The 20,128-nt window shown below is 43.6% G+C and overlaps 1 protein-coding gene across 1 annotated transcript in view; it reads right to left on the reverse strand.

The window, feature by feature from the left end:
- Positions 1-275: 275 nt before the first annotated feature.
- SEPTIN10 (septin 10) overlaps positions 276-20,128 on the reverse strand; it is a 53,588-nt gene continuing 33,735 nt past the window's right edge. The window contains exons 6-11 of the mRNA XM_082672483.1: positions 17,861-18,022; positions 16,158-16,254; positions 14,629-14,797; positions 8,381-8,513; positions 3,068-3,255; positions 276-1,226 (exon numbers count right to left, since the gene is read on the reverse strand). Of these exons, the coding sequence (XP_082528609.1) occupies positions 1,211-1,226; positions 3,068-3,255; positions 8,381-8,513; positions 14,629-14,797; positions 16,158-16,254; positions 17,861-18,022 (765 nt within the window). The 3' untranslated portion in view covers positions 276-1,210. The remainder of the gene's footprint in view (positions 1,227-3,067; positions 3,256-8,380; positions 8,514-14,628; positions 14,798-16,157; positions 16,255-17,860; positions 18,023-20,128) is intronic.

Consider the following 20,128-nt stretch of genomic DNA (forward strand, 5'->3'; position numbering starts at 1 on the left):
CTAAACTGCAGAAATGCAAAAATGGAATTTAAAGTGTTGGTCCGGATAAGCTGTGCTACAAAATGAAAGGTTTTATTTGCAACTTAATGCAAATTCATGAAAAAAATACACTGCTCAGAATCTGACATGGGCTAAGTAAAACATTCTGTTATCTGAAAAATACTGCTAATGTACCTTTGTCTTAAAATAATTCAAACATATAATTAAATTCTCATAGTTCTGGTAAGATGTTTAAGATCATGGTTTGCAAAAAGAAGAGTTACAGTAATTTAAATGCAGTTTAGTGAAGATGTAGATACATTTTATTTGTCAGGTGTAAATATCAGTTTCATTTAGAATATTCAAGTACAAAAAATGAAAACTTATGACTGTTAAGAAAAAGTTAGAAGCCATTAAATCGTTCTGCAAATACTGAGGCACTGAATTCAAATATCCTTTACAGTACGAATTATCTAAATTTTTATCTTTAATATTCAGATGTTCATAGTAACTTTTTTAAGAAATATTTTTAATAAGATGATTCAACTTTATTATTTATTTTCCCTGGAAGACAGTTTGCAACAAGTATGTAATACAGACTCATGCAAACAGTGTGAAGACACCCAGTTCCAAAGGTACTTATCACCAGAAGAGGGCTTATTTACCTGAGTGTTTCTGCTTTAAACATGTTGTTTCATCACAACAACCCATGGACCACAACACTGAAGCACATATTATGTAATTTGATGCAAAAGCTTACGATCATGTTACCAATTGGATAATTGTATGAAAAATTTTAAAGTTCTATAGAACTATTGAGCTTAGAGTTTCAGGTACATAATACGTTTTAAAACATATTCCCAAAAGTTTACACAAAAGGTTCATCTTGGAATATGTATGCAATCAGAGCCGCAATATAAACGAGTCCTGTACTTTCAAAGGCACCGACACTCTTGTCACAGCAAAGTGACAGCAAGCACTGGGCAGCAGGAGAAATGATCTCGGTTCATCACAAACCAACAACTTAAACTTCTAACAGTGCGTGAGTAACGTCATCCAGTCTGGCTTATGTACTGACCTCATACTTCAACTGTGGCCTTTTGCCAGATATAGAGTAAGTGATACAGCGTTAAGTGATACAGCAAATAAAAACAGCAAGAAAATCAAAGCATACTTCTCACAGTTTAATAACTTTGCTTGTGATGATCTTCTGTGATGTGGAACCTTTGTTTTACATAAAACTGGAGCTGGAAAGAGAAAAAAAACCTTTTGATTGGTACAACAGAAAACCGTATAGGAATAAAAATCACTGGTTTTACAAAGCTTTTACAGAAAGAGCAGATGTACATCGAGGATATGATAGGATATCTAGCCATGGGACTCTGGAAAAGAAAAGAAAAAACAAACACCAAAATTTCTTGAGGGGAAATTTTTCTGAGCTCTCAAACTATGGGCTTGGCCCTGATTTTGCAAACAACAGCCCATACCTTACTTCCACAAGGTGATTGTAAATGGTTTTTCGCGTATGGAATAAAGTCAGGGGAGTCCAAATCTAGTAACACTGGACTAAGTTGAGATGATGAGGTGAAAGACCCCTCAGCTTTAATTCGAGGCACACCGAAAACAAGTTATAAATTCTGTTCATACACTTCGGTCCTATGGATCCGAGGGTTCCACATCTGAGGATTCACCTGACTGAGGATCGAAAATACAATATTTGGGAAAAAATAACAGAAAGTTCCAAAAAACAAAACTTGAATTTGCCACTTGCTGGCAACTCTATACCTAGCATTTCCATTCTATTTACATTGTATTAGGTGTTATAAGTAATCTGTAGATGATTTAAAGTGTACAGGAAAATGTGCATAGATAGGTTCTTTGCGAAAATTGTGCCATTGTATATGAGGGACTTGAGCATCTGTGGATTTTGGTGTCCTCGGGGCATCCTGGAACCAGTCCCCCCCACAAAGATGACGAGGGTGGTTAACCTTTTGAAATTCAGTGTATTCATTTTTTCTAGGCTCTGGGGGTGGATACATCAACGGACAAAACAGAGATCCACTCCCTGGAAGAGCTTATGTGAAAAGATCATACATGAGAATTCCTTCTTCCCCAAAACCATAAAATCCAGAGGCCAATTAAATGCACCCAAAACCGTGTGGATTTACTTCTCCATAGTTCAAAAATGGAAAGCTATCATCATGGGCGATGTTATGTTCTCCTACCTTTTTGAAGGTGACTTACAATATTCTGAAAATACCAGTCTGAAATATGATGTGGTCATAAACCTGAGGGCTGCCCTTTGGGGCACGGGAGAACCTGAGCTCCCCACGTGGCGGGGGCTGGGTGCTCAACAGAGCGAGCAAACAAGCAAAGTGATGAGGACATTTAAGCGGGAGAAATAAATGAAAAAAAGGAAGAAAAAAACCCTTATTTTCTAAGACTTCGGTTACGTTGTCTTTAACACATACCCCAGACCTACAAGCCTTGGGACCATCCCCCACCTGCTACCAAGGCCGCCCCGATGCACGGGGGCCCTCTCTACCTTCCTCTGCATCTTTACGTCCACCACTCGTTTCACAAGTTCTGACATCAAAGCACAGGAGTTCCAATCGATAGCCTGGTTCCCTTATTAAAATAAGAATTCTCATAAAATCATTATCAGAATTTGTTTTAAAAAAGTAAACCTAAGAATTACTTTTTTTAATCAACTATTATGTCTATGATTCCCCAATATACAGCCTCTGTCAGGCATGAAATGTGACATAACTAACGGGGGGAGGGGTGGTCAGCAGTTACTAGACGTGCCCTGGAGCAGCCAGTGTCCCAAGGTCGCTGACCCTTACGTGTTGTAGATTTCTATTTCGTTCGTTCATTCACTTCAGACTTTCACTCAAGGATGCACAGAGCACGGAAGACGTGCCAGGTGCCCTTCTAGCTGCTGGGGAATCAGCACAGTAAGAGGGACAAGCTCTCTGCTCTCAAGGAACTGATGCTTTAGCTGCAGGAGCAGATGGGAGTAAGGAGACAGGGAGAAGCGCCCTGAAGGTCGGGGCAGTGAGACAGGCGCGGGGTGGGGGGCGCTTACTTCTTGCGGTCCTTGTCCTTCCGCACGTTACCACCCGGGGTCATAAAGGGCTGGCTTTGGTATATCTCGGAGGTAGCTTTCTTCTTAGAGAAGGCGATTATTTCTTCTTCCAGAAGTCTTCTCTTCTCCTCAAGCCTCAGCTTCTCCTCTTGGTGTACTCTCTTAAGGTGCTCAAACTTGGCCTGGAGCTGTGAAGTGAAGTACGGTTCCCGCTGAGGGACGTGCTGGGGCAGCCCATGCCCCGGCACCTCCCCACTGCAGCCCTGCTCACGCGGCCTGCACAGTGACATGTGGAATTGCTCTAACTTTAACTCTGAATGAGCTGCCATGCAAAAAACGCATGAACAAAACATAAAAACAGCCTCATGCACAAACCTCAGTTTTTTAAACGTTTGACCTCTTAGAGTTTTTCTTTTGCTCTACATTTTCCCCACAAAGCCTCTTCAAATAAAGTTTCAAAAATCCATTCTTAATAAAAGTGAGGGACAAATTACAAAAGCAAGTTATCAAAAAGAGGGAAAAAAGCCCTTATTTTCCAAGTAAATTTACTACGTGGTAGTGAAATAGCTGTTGACTATACTGGTGAACCTGTTTGGAAAGCAAGTGTCAATTTAAATCAAGAACCTTAAAATCTGTTATGCTTTTCCCACGGTCATTCACCTTCTTGAAATCTAAACTAAATCAAAAAGTCCTGAATTTAGATGAAAGTTTTATACATAAAAATACAGTTGACCCTTGAACCTTGCAGGGTTGAAGACGCCAAACCCCGCTGGTTGAAGATTCGCGTGTGTCACAGCTCCATAAGCACAGACGCACCGGTGCAGTCCTGTGGACTCGGTGAGTGAGAAACATCCACGTATAAATGGGCCCGTGCAGCTCAAACCCAGGTGGTTCAAGGGTCAGCTGCACTGGCTGGGTTTACACCATAATTGGGAAAATATACCTGTGTCTCTAAGAGAGAGAACATTTTAAAATTCACTTATGCTGAATACATTCGGTGCAGTCATTAAAATGAGTTTTGCCAAAGTTTGTAACAGTACAACACGAGAATTCCCTGGTTTGACTGTTGTTTATCTGAAAAAAGATCTAGAGACTTCAGCAGGTTCCTTACGAATCGGCTGTGGTGCCAGGAACACAAGCACAACAGCTAGAATCCACATCAAAAAATAGCTTTGTTTTTGGCTCTCTGGTCTGGTTAGATAAATTTTCAATTAGTATTTTCAGTTCTGGGCAGCAACCTAACATTTATACAAAAAGTAGGACTTGGTTTCCAGAAAAGACGGCTTATGATCACTGAGGAAATTCATCAGAGGCTGAGGGCAGAGAGAGCAGAGAGCTACGCTGCTTCCTAATAAAAATCAGATGTTCCAGATACGGAGCGGGCTGGCGAGTGAACCGGCAACCCTGATGGCAGAGTTTACAGGATAGGGTTGAAACAGATGAAGTAAGGCCCGAAGATTCTCTTATTCCTGAGGATGTCATTTCCAGAGGGATCAGTTCCTTAGTATCTGCTTATGTAAGTGGTTCCTTATAAAGGAAGGAAGCATGTTCTTTATAAAAAGAAACATAAATCGGTGGTATGAATACACAGACTGGCAGCTCTCTGAGCATGCGTGCACCCCGTGGATTTGGGAGAGGAGCGGGGCAGCTGGCGGGTGACGCCTGGAAAGAGAGGCCACAGGGCAGATTTACGTTATGTGAACAGAGATACATCTCTGACAGACACTTAAACGGAGGGTGCACACTTTATATCCTTAAATATCCTGAAAGGTTATGGAGTACTTCATATATCATTTATGAGGTTGACTAAAAATTCCAGGAAAACTATGAAGAGAAAAACGTCTTAGAAAGGGGTCAGGGGGCATGTGACTTATTCACATTCTGTGGAGTTCATGGCTTTCGTCAGTGACAGTGTGCTCCACCTGCAGGAAGCGCTCGCTCACAGCTCCAATATTCACTACAAGGCCTTCAACTCAGACACATTTTCAAGTTCTTCTGTGCTGTTAAACTACTCACGGATGCTCTGAAGCCTCTATGGCCAATGTGGTACGCTGCTGTCTCTTGTAAACCTGCTTCTAAGGACACTATACATGCTGTTGCTCAGTGATCCTTTTTAAAGTATCCATTTTAAAAAGTGAATACCAGAGACAACATTCCTCTCTTGCCAAACTAGTCAGTGTCTTTGACCTCTGTACTTGGCTGGAGACCCCGGAAGTGTCACTGACAAGCACCCAGCGCTGCGGCTCAGCTGCACTGAGTGCAAACCTCGCTGCTCATCCTGGACTCCCCACATCCAGGTTCTAGTGCAGCTGTACTTGTTTACTGAAAATTATCTAGAATACTTTTAGAAACAGGAGAGGCATAAATACTAAGTGAACAACTAACCAAGAAACAGACTTGCCTATAAAATTCAGAAGTAGTAACATTTTAATGTTGGTCATGCACTTCACCTGAGGGATAAATATAAAGTGCACTTTTTCTTGTGGTGGGGAAGGGCTGTGCATGCAGGATGATGTTAACAAAAGATGCCATTCAAACAGTATCCTGACATGCTATCTGTCCTATGCATCTGCCTACTCTAGTTACCTGACGTTCACTGCATTTTCAGCTAACTCTGTACTATACATGAAAATCCGCCAAATTCATACAAAAGGTGAATTGCCAAGGATATTTTAATAACAAGGCCATCTAATACAGACTTAAGTAACGTTTTGGGTTACCTGCCAGTATCTTATTGATGTAACTAGCTTTGAATGTCCCACTTTGCCCAGTAGAGACCTGGTTTACACCTACCTATTGTCCAGTGTAACTACTAAAAAGCCTCCTTTCCCTCTAAAACTGCACTTACGCTGACGGTAGATTATATGGCCCTCCTTGGTCCTTCAACTGATGGCTCTTTTTAAAAATTTGTTTTAAAATTTTTGGCTGTGTTGGGTCTTTGTGGCCTTGTGCAGGCTTTCTCTAGTTGCGGTGAGTGGGGGCTACTCTTCATTGCGGTGCACAGGCTTCTCATTGTGGTGGCTTTTCTTGTTGCGGAGCACGGGCTCTAGGCCTGCGGGCTTCAGTAGTTGTGGCTTGTGGGCTCTAGAGCACGGGCTCAGTAATTGTGGCTCGCGGGTTCTAGAGTGCAGGCTCAGTAGTTGTGACACATGGGCTTAATTGCTCCGTGGCATGTGGGATCTTCCTGGACCAGGGCTCGAACCTGTGTCCTCTGCATTGGCAGGTGGATTCTTAACCACTGCGCCACCAGGGAAGTCCTAACTGATGGCTCTTGAGTTATGCGAGTGAAGATGACCCCCAGATGCCCTGCACCAGACCTGACTCTAACGTACCAGCCTTGCAGGATGAAACTGGTCATGAGGGAACTTACTAATATTATTGTAATATTAATGAAACAGGCCAGTAATCTGCTTCTAAACCTATATAATTAAAAGTTTAGAACTCTTGTGACAACTTGGTTTAAACTAACTTCATTAGTTTTAATATAATATTCTTAACACGAAACCGCTTGAATCACAAAAATAAACATCTATGAAGCACCTACTGACAAATAATACTTCTCTTTTTCTTTCAACCATTTGGTCACTCTGAATTTTCAATTTCCTTTTAAACAATACGCATTTAAGCAAAATATTCTTATGTGGGGTTTGAAAAATTAAAATTCAACTATAAACCACTTCTACATCTTCTCTCCTCACTGGAGAAACTGAGAACCATGATGTATGAGAGAGAAACTCTTACAAGAGAAGCATCTACTAATCAAAAGAAAAATCAGCACCCTATTTCCTACTCATCACAACTCCTTCCTCAATATTTGTATTTAAAAATAACTCCAGGGACTTCCCTGGTGGTCCAGTGGTTAAAAATCTGCCTTCCAATGCAGGGAACGCGGGTTCTATCCCTGGTCGGGGAACTAAGAACCCACATGGCGTGGGGCAACTAAGCCTGCATGCCACAACTACTGAGCTCGTGTGCCACAACTAGAGAGGAGCCCATGCATGCACCGCAACGAAAGATCCTGCGTGCCACAGCTAAGACCCGACACAGCCAATAAATAAATAAATATTTTTAAATAAATAAAAATAACTCCAAACTAGGAACTGTTTTCAAATAAGAGACTGAACAAAACAGAACACCCAAATGCAATATGAGACCTAAGATTGAATTCTGGTTCAAAAACAAAAAATCACCGAACAGAAGGCAACAATAAAAGACAATCTTGGGATGAGTGGGGAAATTTGATTGTGCACTGGGGATTAGGAGAGTCTGTGGCATGCTATTCCTGTTCTTAGGTGTAGTACTGGTACTGTGGTTATGGAGGAAAATGCACCTGAGCTTCAGAGATGCATGAAAGTGCCTGTGATAAAGTGTTGTGATGTCTACAACCAGCTTTCAGACGACCAGGGAAACACACACACTAAAGACAGCAAAATGTCTATCCTAAATCTAGGTGTGGGGAGGGACACAGGTACCCCGTACTTTCACTTTCCCATTGTTTGAACTTTTTCAAAATAAAGATCAAAATTCAAATTATAAACAAGATAGATTATTTTACAAAACCACTTACTACAGAGTTTATTGAAATAGCAAGTACTATAAGGGTACTTAAAATAATAAATTTGTAGCATTAAATTACTTTACAAATAACTCTTCAGGAACTCTTACATCGCAAGTTCACTTGTATTAACATTTCTGTCTTCTCTTAGAGATTCCTTTTTGCAGCTCATCCTTTTTGACCCTCATCTTAAATGTGGCCATTTATTTAAAAGCAGCCATTACAGTAAAGTCTACAGAAAATACCTTAACTCAAGTAAAACTAAAACTGATCCTTGGAGAACCAGAAGCAAACCAAACTCACTGCGGATGGTTTTGCGCCCAGGCTGCCCAGACCACCCACCTCCAGGAAGCCTGACCTCAAACTCAAAGGCTAGTTAACAGCTCTCAGAGTCACCTACTTCAAACAACAATCCCAAGGACTCAAAACTCTCAGAAAAGGCGTTATCAAGCCACAGCTAAAACACTTCTGGCTCCTGGTTAAGGTATTTAAAACGCTTCTTAGTAACCTAGTCCTTTACAAGTCCTCGATAAACCACTTCTAATGGAAGACACCTTGTTCAAAAAGGCAAAAATTTTTGTTTCCAGCCTATGCTTTTTTTTGGAAGTCTGCATCCAAAGAGTATGTGTTAAAATACAACAGCTGCTTTTTAAGGAACAACTAGTTTTCAAAACCATCTCGGAATTCTTGAGATAATTATCCCCAGGTTAACAGGACACCCCAAATAAGTGCACATCCCAACAAACCAGCGCACTTGCCTCTCTCTCAGCTTCTTTCAATACGGCTTCTTTCTCCTTCACACGCTGCACAAACAACTGCTTCATTTCTTCCTCCTTCCTCTGACGTTCACCATAAAATTCGTGTCTTTTGGCTTCGTAGGTCTCCTGAAGACTGAAAAATTATTTATGGTACTCTCATATTAGCGAGATTACATCACAAACTTGCGAACACTCGGTCCGCGTTAGGCCCCGTGACCATCACAGCACACGTGGCTCCAGGGAGCGCGGATCTGTCTGCGGGTCCCTGCTTTGCCGGTGCTCCCAGAGGTGCTCATCTCACCCCAGATGGATTCCTCCTTCCACCTCTGTTGGTTCCTCCCCTCCCCTCATTGCCACGTCCGATCACCAGGCTCTGGGGGCTCAGCCTAAGACCCCGACATCACTTCAGTCCCGTCTTGTTTTGATTTCTACAGACACCGTGTTCAGCCCAACTTGATCTTTGTGCTTTTCTGCCTTCGCTACTGGAATAATCTCCCAGCTGAGCTCTAGGCTTTTAGTTCCTCTTTCTTTCATTTCGTCCTTCCTGCCACTCCTAAGATTTTTTCCACCAAAAACAGACATCTCCTTATCTTTTTCCTCTGCATTAGTTATATTATCTACAGGATAGCAGCACTTCAGAAACTTCACAATCTGGCCCAACAGACCCAATCCCCCTAAGGTTTCAGCTGTACCAACCTAACCTTTGTTCCTAAGACGTGCCACACGTTTCATGCTCCAGCCACTGCCCATTTCCCAGCCCTCCCTCTACTCACTAGTCCTGTCCCTCGCTTCTCCAGTCGTCTCCCCAGCTGGAATCCACTGTTCCTCCCAAGCACTTCCATGGCTCTTTGTTTATACCTCTTCCTGGCACTTACACCCCACCTGCCTCTCTCTCCTAACAGCATCTCCATAACCCAGCTATCCAGTAGAGCCCTCCAGATGTTTCGGTTTCTTCATAGATGTTCACCTAATGATAGAAACTGCAGGGAAGTAGAGCCAGTTTAACCAAGCAGCGCAGGGACTGTCCTGGAACTCCACGGCCAGTGCCTGCCTGTCTTACTCATGGCATTTCAGAAGAACCACAGACCTTATATCCAGCAATGCAGGGCCCTTCCATTTCAGCTCACTTGGAGAATATCCCCAAGGTTTAACAGGGAACACAGATTCACTTTCTAGCTGTGTCACAGTTAGAAATTTCTATTACTTATAAAAATAGAGCTAAATAGATTTAAAATGTGATGAAATTCAGGAATTTTACTAATCTTATAACTGGAGAAATCTTTCATGGCTAGAACTGTATAAATTTAAGGAAAAACAAAGGAAGAAATGTTACACCATAGCACTTGCAGCTGAGCATGAGTGTGGTACTCAGAGCATGTGCTCCAAGGAGGAACAAGCCTACACATTGTCTTTAAGAGCAAAGTTCACAAATGTGTGGAATGCCCTGGGTGGCCACGTAAACGCCTCTAACCTCGAGGCACTTTACTTTCTATCAGGTTTTTTGTTTTTCTGTGTTGTTTGTTTTGGTCTTATTTTAAAGAAGCCTCTAAATCGATCAGGTCACCTTCGCCCACGTTTCACTGGTCCTACACTGGACTGATAGCCTTTAGTGGCAAACTTAGTTTAAATAATGTATCTAAATCATGTCAAATCAAAGTTTTAAAAAGTTCTCACTAATTTACTTACACAAGCACTTGAGTTGTTCAGGAGGAAAATCAAGCCACCTGGCAAAGAGAAAAGACCAAACACTTGCAGAATAGCTGCTACCAGCAGGGACTGGTCTGGACTCACTAATTCCCGCAGCGCCATGAAGAACAAAGCACTAACACTGTCCTTCAGGTAAGAAGACAACGCTCGGAGAGGTAAAGTCACCTGCACAGAGGGACAGAGTTAGCAAGTACAAAGCTGGGGCTGGAACTTGATCAGACGTGCTCCAAAGCCTGTAACCCTAACCAGCATAAATCCCGCCTACAGTGATGCCTCAGCAAGAGGTAAAGAGGAAACACTGGTCCCGCGTGTTCTGCATCCATCACACACGCGCACTGTGACAGGTGAACTCACAGAGCCAACTGCAAGGAAAGAGACTGCACTGTCTTTCAAAAGGTGGTGATGAAACTCTGAGAGGGCCTGCAAGGAGTGGCTGTGAAACTAATGCAACCACTGTTGACTGCCATGGATCTGAGAATGAAAAAGAGCTCTCCTGCTGCCATGTTAGTTAATGCAGCATCCTACCCTAGTTGCAAACATCACTGATTGAAGGCAGAGCTGAAAATGAAAGAGGAAGAAAATGCATCCGTGATTGCTCGTGCCCATCAGGAAAACCGCTGCGTCCCCCTCACTCAGGACCTCCCTGAGCTCCAGGTGCAGCTCTCACAGGCCTGATGAGCGTCCACCACAGACCAAGTGCAGAAAGACACAAAGGTTATGACACAAAAAATTATGCCAAACACTTAAGAAACTCTAAAATACCACACAAATCTCCCTTCCAGACTCTGAGGGCCCAGAGCACTTCAGTGATGGTAAACGAGACTGGTTTTGTTCATCTAAAATAACTTGGGGATTTGAGGTTGATAAAAGCATGTTTCATGAAGTTTAAATAAGTAAACATCAGTTAATTAAGACTACAGGGGTACACATAATGCCGACCCCCTGGACCTCATGACAAGCATGAGATGGGTGTGGGCACGCGGGGACACAAACCATGACTCAGCACAACCGTTCAAGTGAAACAGAGATGGAGACACTGCGGGGCTGCAGAGAGAAAGGCCGGGCCATAAAGAGCAGAGCGCAGCCTAACAGGCTCATGTAACTAACTGTTCTTATTGATAGATACAATACTGAGGGACAGATTTTACGTGCCAACCAAATTATAGTGACTGTTGTTGTACACATCCCAAATTAAATGGGAAGATTCCTAAGAAAACAGAATACAAGTTCTTAAAACCACACTGGTGAAACCTTCCTAGACCTCAGGCTATAAAGAACTACAGGAATTTTATCAAATAATTTATTCACAAATGAGAAAGCACCAAGAGGAGAGAAGATTCTGCTGCGCCTGACCCAAGGAATCCCATCTCATCAGGACTGCAGGCCTGGGCAGAGCAGAGGGCCACCAGCTCCCGGGCAGGTGGGCAGGGCCTCCCTCACACTGAGCTCGAGCCCCCGGCCTTCTTGCTTGTCCTCTGCAAGCAACCTGCAGCCACTGCTCCTGCCCACTCTGTAACCTGGCCTCCACTGAAGAGCCTCCTTTCCCAGTTTTCCATTCTTCACCTGTCCAGTGGGCAGACGCTCCCCAAACTGAGGAAATGCTAAAAAACGGCTGTTCTGAGTGCCCGCCCACCATCTCTCTCTCCTGTTGTATTATTATTCTGGTTACCTTTGGAGAGCTACTTCTTCCCGCGGGATGCATTCTGGTGGGACGGGCAGTCAGGCTCACACCCACCCAGCCAGAACACGGGCACATGTCCTAAGCTGGGCCCGCTGGACATCCCCCTTCCTGGAAGGAAGGCTGGAAATGGTTTGTTCATGAATGAAACTGGTTTTCTCCCTTCAAATCTGCAAGCCCTGGGCTTCCCTGGTGGCGCAGTGGTTGAGAGTCCGCCTGCCAATGCAGGGGACGCGGGTTCGTGCCCCGGCCCGGGAAGATCCCACATGCCGCGGAGCGGCTGTGCCCGTGAGCCATGGCCACTGAGCCTGTGCATCCGGAGCCTGTGCTCCGCAGCAGGAGAGGCCACAGCAGTGAGAGGCCCGCGTACCGCCAAAAAAAAAAAAAAAAAATCTGCACGCCCTGGCCTGTGCCGTCCTTTTTGACTCAGATGGCGTGTTCCTCATTATTGTCAAAGAACGGTCAAGGGAGCAACTGGACTGTATCACACTGCTGTACTTCCACAGCAAAACCCTCTCACTTTCAACACGGCCACCTCTCCCTTCCTTCTTGAGACCCTCTTCACTTGGCTTCCGCGACACGACCCTGCTGGTTTCCTCCTTCCTCTACCCTAGGCTTCTCAACCGCTTCTGTCTGCTGCTTCTGCTGACACACATTCAACGGACTCAAGGCTGTTTCCAAGGCACCTTTCTTTCCAAATGTACTTCTCTCTCCAGGCATCTCACCCATACGCAGTATTCAATTAACCACCTCTTAGCGTCTGTGACTCTGAAGTTCATCCCTTTGGCCCAGCCCTCTCCTCTCTCCTCTGAGCTCCAGATAAACAGCCAAAGTGCCTATGTGACACTGTCACTTGGATGTTTCAGAGGAAACTCTAAGTCCCCAGGTCCCAGCTGAGCTAACGACCTCCATCCTGCCCCACAGAGCAGCCAGTGCGCCTCCAGAGACACTACCTTGTGAGGGGTACAGCTGCCTGCCGAACTGATCCAGGCCAGCAGAAGTCTTCTTTTGGCATCTTCTGCTCCTTTACCTCGTTGCATCTGAACAGTCACTAAGTTCTTTCACTGTTATCTTCTAGGCGCCTCTCAGACACGCCCAGTTCTGTCCTTGCTGCTGGTACTTAGCTCCTCAGCACCTCTGCACACCCTCCGACCCCTCCCTCACACTGCAGCCAAGAGTGATCTTTTAAGTGCAAATACCGTATCGGTATCACTGCTTCAAACTTTGTGTCTTTCCCCGAGGACAAAGACCAAATCCCCACCAGGCTGCCCTGCTCCTCCGCCCTTCCTGCAGAGACTTAAAGGTGCCTTTCTCTCTCTGCCTTCCAGGTCTCTGCATCTGTCTCCTCTGTTTTCCCCAGGTAGTAAAAGCTCAGAACAATAAGTGCCTCAAGGAAGCCTTCCCTAATTTTCCAGATTAAATCCAGATGCCCTCCCCCCATCATACACCACCTCTCCTTTCGTGCACATTTCACAACCATAATTCATTGTGCAATTAGTTGTTTGGTTTTGGCCTCCCTCCCCGTGAGAATATAAACCCCATGACAGCCAGGACTAGTCTCATTCAGTATTACCTCACCAGCACTTAGCCTAGAGCACTGCGAACACTAGATGCAGTATTATTCACTGCTGACTCCAAAGTTATCATCTCAGCCTTCACTTCTCCCCGAGCTCCAGATTCGTTTGTGAAATAAACTCCTCTAAGTCTTCACCTGAAGATTTAATAATCAACTGAAATGTAACATGTCCCAAACTTCTCAGTTACCCACCAGGAAGTCTACCCCTTCCCCTGTCTTGCTCATAACAATGAACATCACCACCGTTCACCCAGGTTCTCAGGTGGAAAACAGTAACTGCAGCTACCACCCTGGCTTCCTCTTTCCTTTACATCCGTATCCAGACCATCAGAGAGTCATGTTGACGTCACCTTCCAGTCCCATGTGGTAGCCATGCTTCTCACCACCTCCGCCACTACCACGCCAGCACAGGCCCCTGTCTGCTCGTACTTGGATGCCCACAGCAGCCTCCTGCCCGGGCCTCCTCACTCCCCCAGACCCTGATCACCACACAGGGCAAGAGCATCTTCCTCTCTGCACCCACGGTGCACACCTGGCCAGTGACCAGCAGGAAGTGTCTGCTGAAGGGCTGAGTGGGAATTTTCATTTAAATGTGATTCTTCGGCTCCACACCCGGAAACTGCGAACCTGCATTTCTGAGTCCTCCACAGGTGACTGATGACTGAGCCACCAGGCACCTGAATCCCTCTCCTCCAGCACGCAAGGCCGCCCCGCCTGCTGTCACTCAGGATCCGCGTCTCCTTCAGGCACGTGGGGACCCCTCACCACCCACAGACTTGAAAGAGCGAGAAGTGAAGCCTCCTGGGAAACACGAAGGGAAGCCAATGCTAGATGCTTTCTCTTCAGCAGAGAAAATCATCGCTTTACCAGAGCTGGCCCGTAACTAGTGCTTCCTTTACAAGATATTTTCCTAAGTTTAGTCATTCCAAAACTTTCATCAGGATAAAAAACAACAGCTTTGTAGTTAATATGATTCATAGTCCAGGTTTTTAAAATAATAATCAATACTCTTTCACCTTCTTCACATAAATACAAAAATAAAACCAAATAATGAGAGATTTTTCCTTTGGTTACTCACTTCAGCGGATGCTGAAATCCTGGGCTTCTGCCCTGTGTCCTCCCTTCTACTCGAACTCCCTGAGTCGGGTAAGGACAAAGACCTCCGAGGGCGGCACGGAGAGCAGAGTCATTAATCGTAGCAGGTGGCGCCACCTCCCGATGTGGGAGACTCTCTGTCATCCTGGGCAGACGGAGAGGCCCACCCCACCTCCCTCCCTGGCTGCTCACCTGAGCGGCTTGTTCTCTGGGCCCGTGTCTGTGAGGCCCATCTCCTCCAGTTTGCGGCGCCGGTACAGCTCGTAATGCCTCGTGTGCGTCTCATCTCGCAGATCCTCCATGTTCGTACAAATGAGCATCTCCCGGAGCTTGACAAAGTCGCAGTGGTTTTCATTTTCCACTAGCCGGAAAACAGAAAACAGCAACACCGATGTTTAATCCTGACATATAATTAGTATTTGTTGAATGGACGAGTAAATGAAAACACATTTGAAATAACCCAAACAGCGAAATGATCAGTCTGATTAACAGCTATGGTTGTTTCATACAAGTAACCAAGGAAGCAATTCTTGTATTACACACACCGAATTATAGGCGATATTGATTAACAGAGGTTTGCTTAAATTTAGTAGCCAAGGATAAACAGGAAATAGGAAAGAAATACATTCTATTCTGTACCATGTGCTCCAATCATTCACTAGTATTTTGTTAACAGTTTATAAACCATCCTTAGGACGTTTCACATACCGCCTGAAAAGAGTATGTAATATTTTTTCACTAAAACTTCAAGGTGGTAAATTCTGCACACTCGAGAACACCACCTGTGCCTGCTGTAAACATCAAATGCTTGTCACACCATGCCACATTTGTGATTCTGCGTCACATGTGTTACTGTGATCAATAGTTTTAAGTACAATTATTGCCTTTATATTTTCTGTACATTAAAAATGTTAAGTTTTGTCAATATTTTCCACTAATTACAAAATTTGTCAACTTAAAAAAAGCAGGACTGGGGCTTCCCTCGTGGCGCAGTGGTTGAGAGTCTGCCTGCCGATGCAGGGGACAGAGGTTCGTGCCCCGGTCCGGGAAGATCCCACATGCCGCGGAGCAGCTGGGCCCGTGAGCCATGGCCGCTGAGCCTGCGCGTCCGGAGCCTGTGCTCCGCAATGGGAGAGGCCACAACAGTGAGAGGCCCACGTACCACACACACACACACACACACACACACACACACAAAAAGCAGCACTGGGAAACCAGTACCAGCAGGGGTAATCCATTCCCCATTAGTTGGCATCATGAATGAATGAGCCAGTCAAGTGCTAATTACTTACTCATTGTAGAGTTAGACAAATGCTAAAAATTATTACTTGGCTGACTGGTTTGTTTGGGAAATAGTTGGCAATACTTTGATGAGTAAAAATATATAAATTTACAAAGTGGTTTATTGTGTCACAGAATTATCTAGTACTTAGTTTACGTACTATGTTTAAACAATACTGTTTACGCTCAAATTTTGTTCAAAGTACCCAACCAGTGACTCCCACCTTCTGAACGTCCTGGTGCACCTGGGCAGGTAACGTGATCTAGGACAGGAAGTAGGGAGGCTGTGCCTTGCGCCTCTGCAGACATGGCTAAAACAGAACAGAGCCAACCCTTCTGACAGCCAATCATAACCCCAAATCAGCATCACCTCCTAGAACACATTAAATTCAACTTTCAGGCTGTCAGGCAGAGCACATATCCTCGTTTATCTCCTTTACCTTGTACGATGCCCCAAGGGTACTGGCGAGCTTTGACCATCTTATTTCCAACTTTCACCTCATCCATACTTCCTACCACAGCAAACGGCAAGTGTCCCTGGAAAGGAGCCAGGACATCAATCACATCTCATACCAGTAAAAACAGAGAAGAGAAAATTTACTAAATAACAAATGTGTTAAAGCCAAATGATCTGCTGTGCCTCAGCTTTTAAAATGTGCCCTGTGAATATGTGTCCACAGCTGTTCACGTGTACGCCAGCTGTTCTACAGAGTCATCTTCAGGCCCTAGAGAGAGAATTATTTACTGAGCATGCCCCATACGTACTCCTATTTTGCTGCAAGAATACAAAAACAGAATTCTAGCACAGGTATCATTTCCCTCATTATTATCTTGGTCCTAAAAGACAAAGATAACGTTGAGGAAATCACACACACACACCCCCCATATAACCAAAGTGTTTATATATAGTGTATATCTACATATATAACACAAATATAAAATAATATTTAAGTCCCAAACTAATGCTAAATACAAATGTTATAGAAATTTAGAGGAGGGAGAGGTCTCTTTGGGCAGGAAGACACAACCCAAACTGGAGACGGATCAAGCAGAATAGGAAGAACTACCATAGTAAGGAGAAGATTTTGAACAAAGATACAATAGCTGGATTTAATAGCAGTGAGTAGACCGTCCTGTCTGAAGCTGAGGATTAATGTAGGGGAAAAGTCTAATGTAAACAGTATCATGTTTAATATTTTAATAATTGACAATATTTAGTCTCTTAATTGTACCCCTCTGAAAACTTATTCCAGGTGGGCACAAAAAACAAATTAGATATAAAGACAATTTAACACACAGAAATTAATATCACTTCCCTTTACATTAGTCAGCTTTCTATATATTTAAGTATCTTAACATGAACAAAGTATGAAAAAATCAGAAAAAAGGGGAGAAATGGAACAAACAGGTACTGAATGTCACTGTGTCAGGCAGTGAACAAAGCTGTATCCTCACAACAACCCTTAAGACAGGTATTATTAACCCAATTTCATAGATAAGTTAACAGTCTCAGGGAGGTTAATAATTCCCACAAGAACACATGGTAAAGTCTGACTCCAAAACCCATGATCCGTCAAAATATAACCAAGTATTTAAGAAATCTGGTAGCCTCAAGTAACACAAAGAACTTAGTCATCCTCAATCACATTAAGTTATGTATAATTAAAATATACTAAATATATTCTGTATTAAAATATTAAAAAAGTATGTGAATATTTCATATGTACCTGTGACCCTGTAAGGGAGAACGAGCTTCAGTACCAGATTAGAAAGCTCTCCTTAAAGATTTTAGGATCCTAAAGCATTCTGAGGGAGGCCGTAATGTCTTCTCATGTTCTTAAAGACAGGACAGAAAGGAATCTTTCTAAGGCAATTAAATATGGTTCCACAAAAGATGAAGCCCGGTCTCACAGATGTATCACTTCATTTAGGTGAAAGTAGGGAGGAAAGAAAAATGCTCAAAAATATATTCTCATTATACTTTTCCAACTCTAGAAAATAAAACATTTCCCTATACTGGACTCTTTCAAAATTCACCTTGTTTTGGAAGACAGAAGTGAAAATACATTAGTAGCCGCGTTACTTACTTATAAATCACTTTTTTCATATGTAAAACAGAAATAATATTCAGTTAAGAGCTTACATTCATTGAAGCATTGACTTTAGCAATAGTTTCATCATCTGTTGGGAACTGGTATATCTGAACACCATTGCTGACCAATTCACTCATGAGCTTGATCTTAAACTTCTGTAATTCAGTTTTAGAAATTGCATCTGCTTTGGCAATCACTGGTATAATGTTCACCTATTAAGAATAAAGAGAAACAAAATCTCATGATTGAGGATTTATTTTTTAATCCTGAAGCTTTTGCATTCAAAACCACTCAGTCCCTGACAAATTTCCTTGACCTAGATCAGAGGACAGGCAAACTACAGTCCACTCACTCCCTGTTTACATAAATAAAGAGTTACTGGAACACAGCTAGGCCCATTCATTACACATTACATATTTCCTATGGCCACTTTCTTTCTATAATAGCAGAAGTGAGTAGTTGTATCAGAGGCCCACGACCTGCGAAGCCTGAAGTACTTACTACCTGGCCCTTCACAGGAAAAGCTTGCCAACTCCTGACGTAGAATCATTGGCTTCATTTTTACCAGATAATCGTATACAACCACTCCTACAAATGCTGGCCTTACAATAACTGCTTTTAAAAAGCAGAGCTCTGGCACTTCCCTGGTGACAACAGTGGTTAAGAATCCGCCTGCCAGTGCAGAGGACACGGGTTCAAGCCCTGGTCCGGGAAGATCCCACATGCCGCGGAGCAACTAAGCCCGTGCGCCACAACTACTGAGCCTGCGCTATAGAGCCCTCAAGCCACAATTACTGAGCCCACGTGCCAAAACTACTGGAGAACTCGGGCCTAGAGCCCGTGCCCCACAAAAAGAGAAGCCACCGCAATGAGAAGCCCGCGCACCGCAACGAAGAGTAGCCCCCGCTCACCGCAACTAGAGAAAGCCCATGCGCAGCAACGAAGACCCAACGCAGCCATCCACCCATCCATCCATACATACATACATACATACATAAATAAATAAAGCACAGCTCTTATAAAGTTCATCTTTCATCTGAATTCAGGTTTAGAAATCTCACATTTTCTTCTCTCAGTCTCTGACAATTCCATCATACACAAAATAAATAAAATGTAAGCCGTGAGCTGAAATCCACTGCATAATTATTAAGAATTTTTTATTTCTTAATACTCTAAGCACTAATTAATCAGGGTGACTGATCTCAGCAGACCTACGGAACAGGCCAAGGGCCTCCTTCTGCCTCTCATTTAAGCAGGTCCCTTTTCCCAGTGACTTCCTCTGACCTGCACCCCATTGTCAGACTCTTACCCAGATGTTGAAAGAAGGAGATTTTACGAATACCAACTAAAAACGTTCACGACTCAAAGGAATAACTTTCTCAGCATTGTTTTTTTTTAAATAATTTTATTTTATTTTTGGCTGCGTTGGGTCTTCATTGTTGCACGCTGACTTTCTCTAGTTGCGCTGAGTGGGGGCTGCTCTTCGTTGCAGTGCACGGGCTTCTCATTGCGGTGGCTTCTCGTTGCAGAGCACAGGCTCTAGGTGCATGGGCTTCAGTAGTTGTGGCACATGGGCTCAGCAGCTGTGGCTCGCGGGGCTCTAGAACGCAGGCTCCGTAGTTGTGGCGTACGGGCTTCGTTGCTCCGTGGCATGTGGGATCTTCCCATATCAGGGATCTAACCCGTGTCCCCTGCACTGGCAGGTGGATTCTTAACCACTGTGCCACCAGGGAAGTCCCCCTTTCTCAGCATTATTTAAAAGTCCTATCACTGGCCTGAGAGGAAGAGATGTGGGGTCCTGAAGACCAACTGACCTGCGACGCTAGTTCCGTATGATTAACGTCCCCACCGAAGAGTGATATCTCCACAAATTCAGGGGTTTATAGGTCTTTTGGGTTATTAGTTCGTTTTTAGTGAAAGACTTCAGGCTAAGTAATCATGTGTGCCCAGAGAGTGAGCTATCAATGTAATTTTCAGAATGAAAGTGAAAACTAAATATCATAATTCCTTTTCTATTCTTAAATGTATTTTTCTTCTCCAATTTCACACTGATTTACTGTGTACATTTGGATTTATTGGTCTTAAATACGTTCCAAAGGAGGTAAAGATTTTTCCAACTATCCATGAAATAAACTTTTCAGCAATTGTGGGTAAACAGCTTTGAAGATAAGTTAGTCAAAGTATATAAAAATTTGATGCCAAATTCTTGATTTTGGTATCATATAATATTGATACATAGATATTCAATAAATTATGCCAAGTTAGTAACTTCTAATTGATTCCACTATTAATAGCAGAAGCAGGCCAGTGTACATACA

This window comes from Grampus griseus (assembly GCF_964374135.1).
Source record: "Grampus griseus genome assembly, chromosome: 15".
Taxonomy (NCBI): Eukaryota; Metazoa; Chordata; class Mammalia; order Artiodactyla; family Delphinidae; genus Grampus; species Grampus griseus.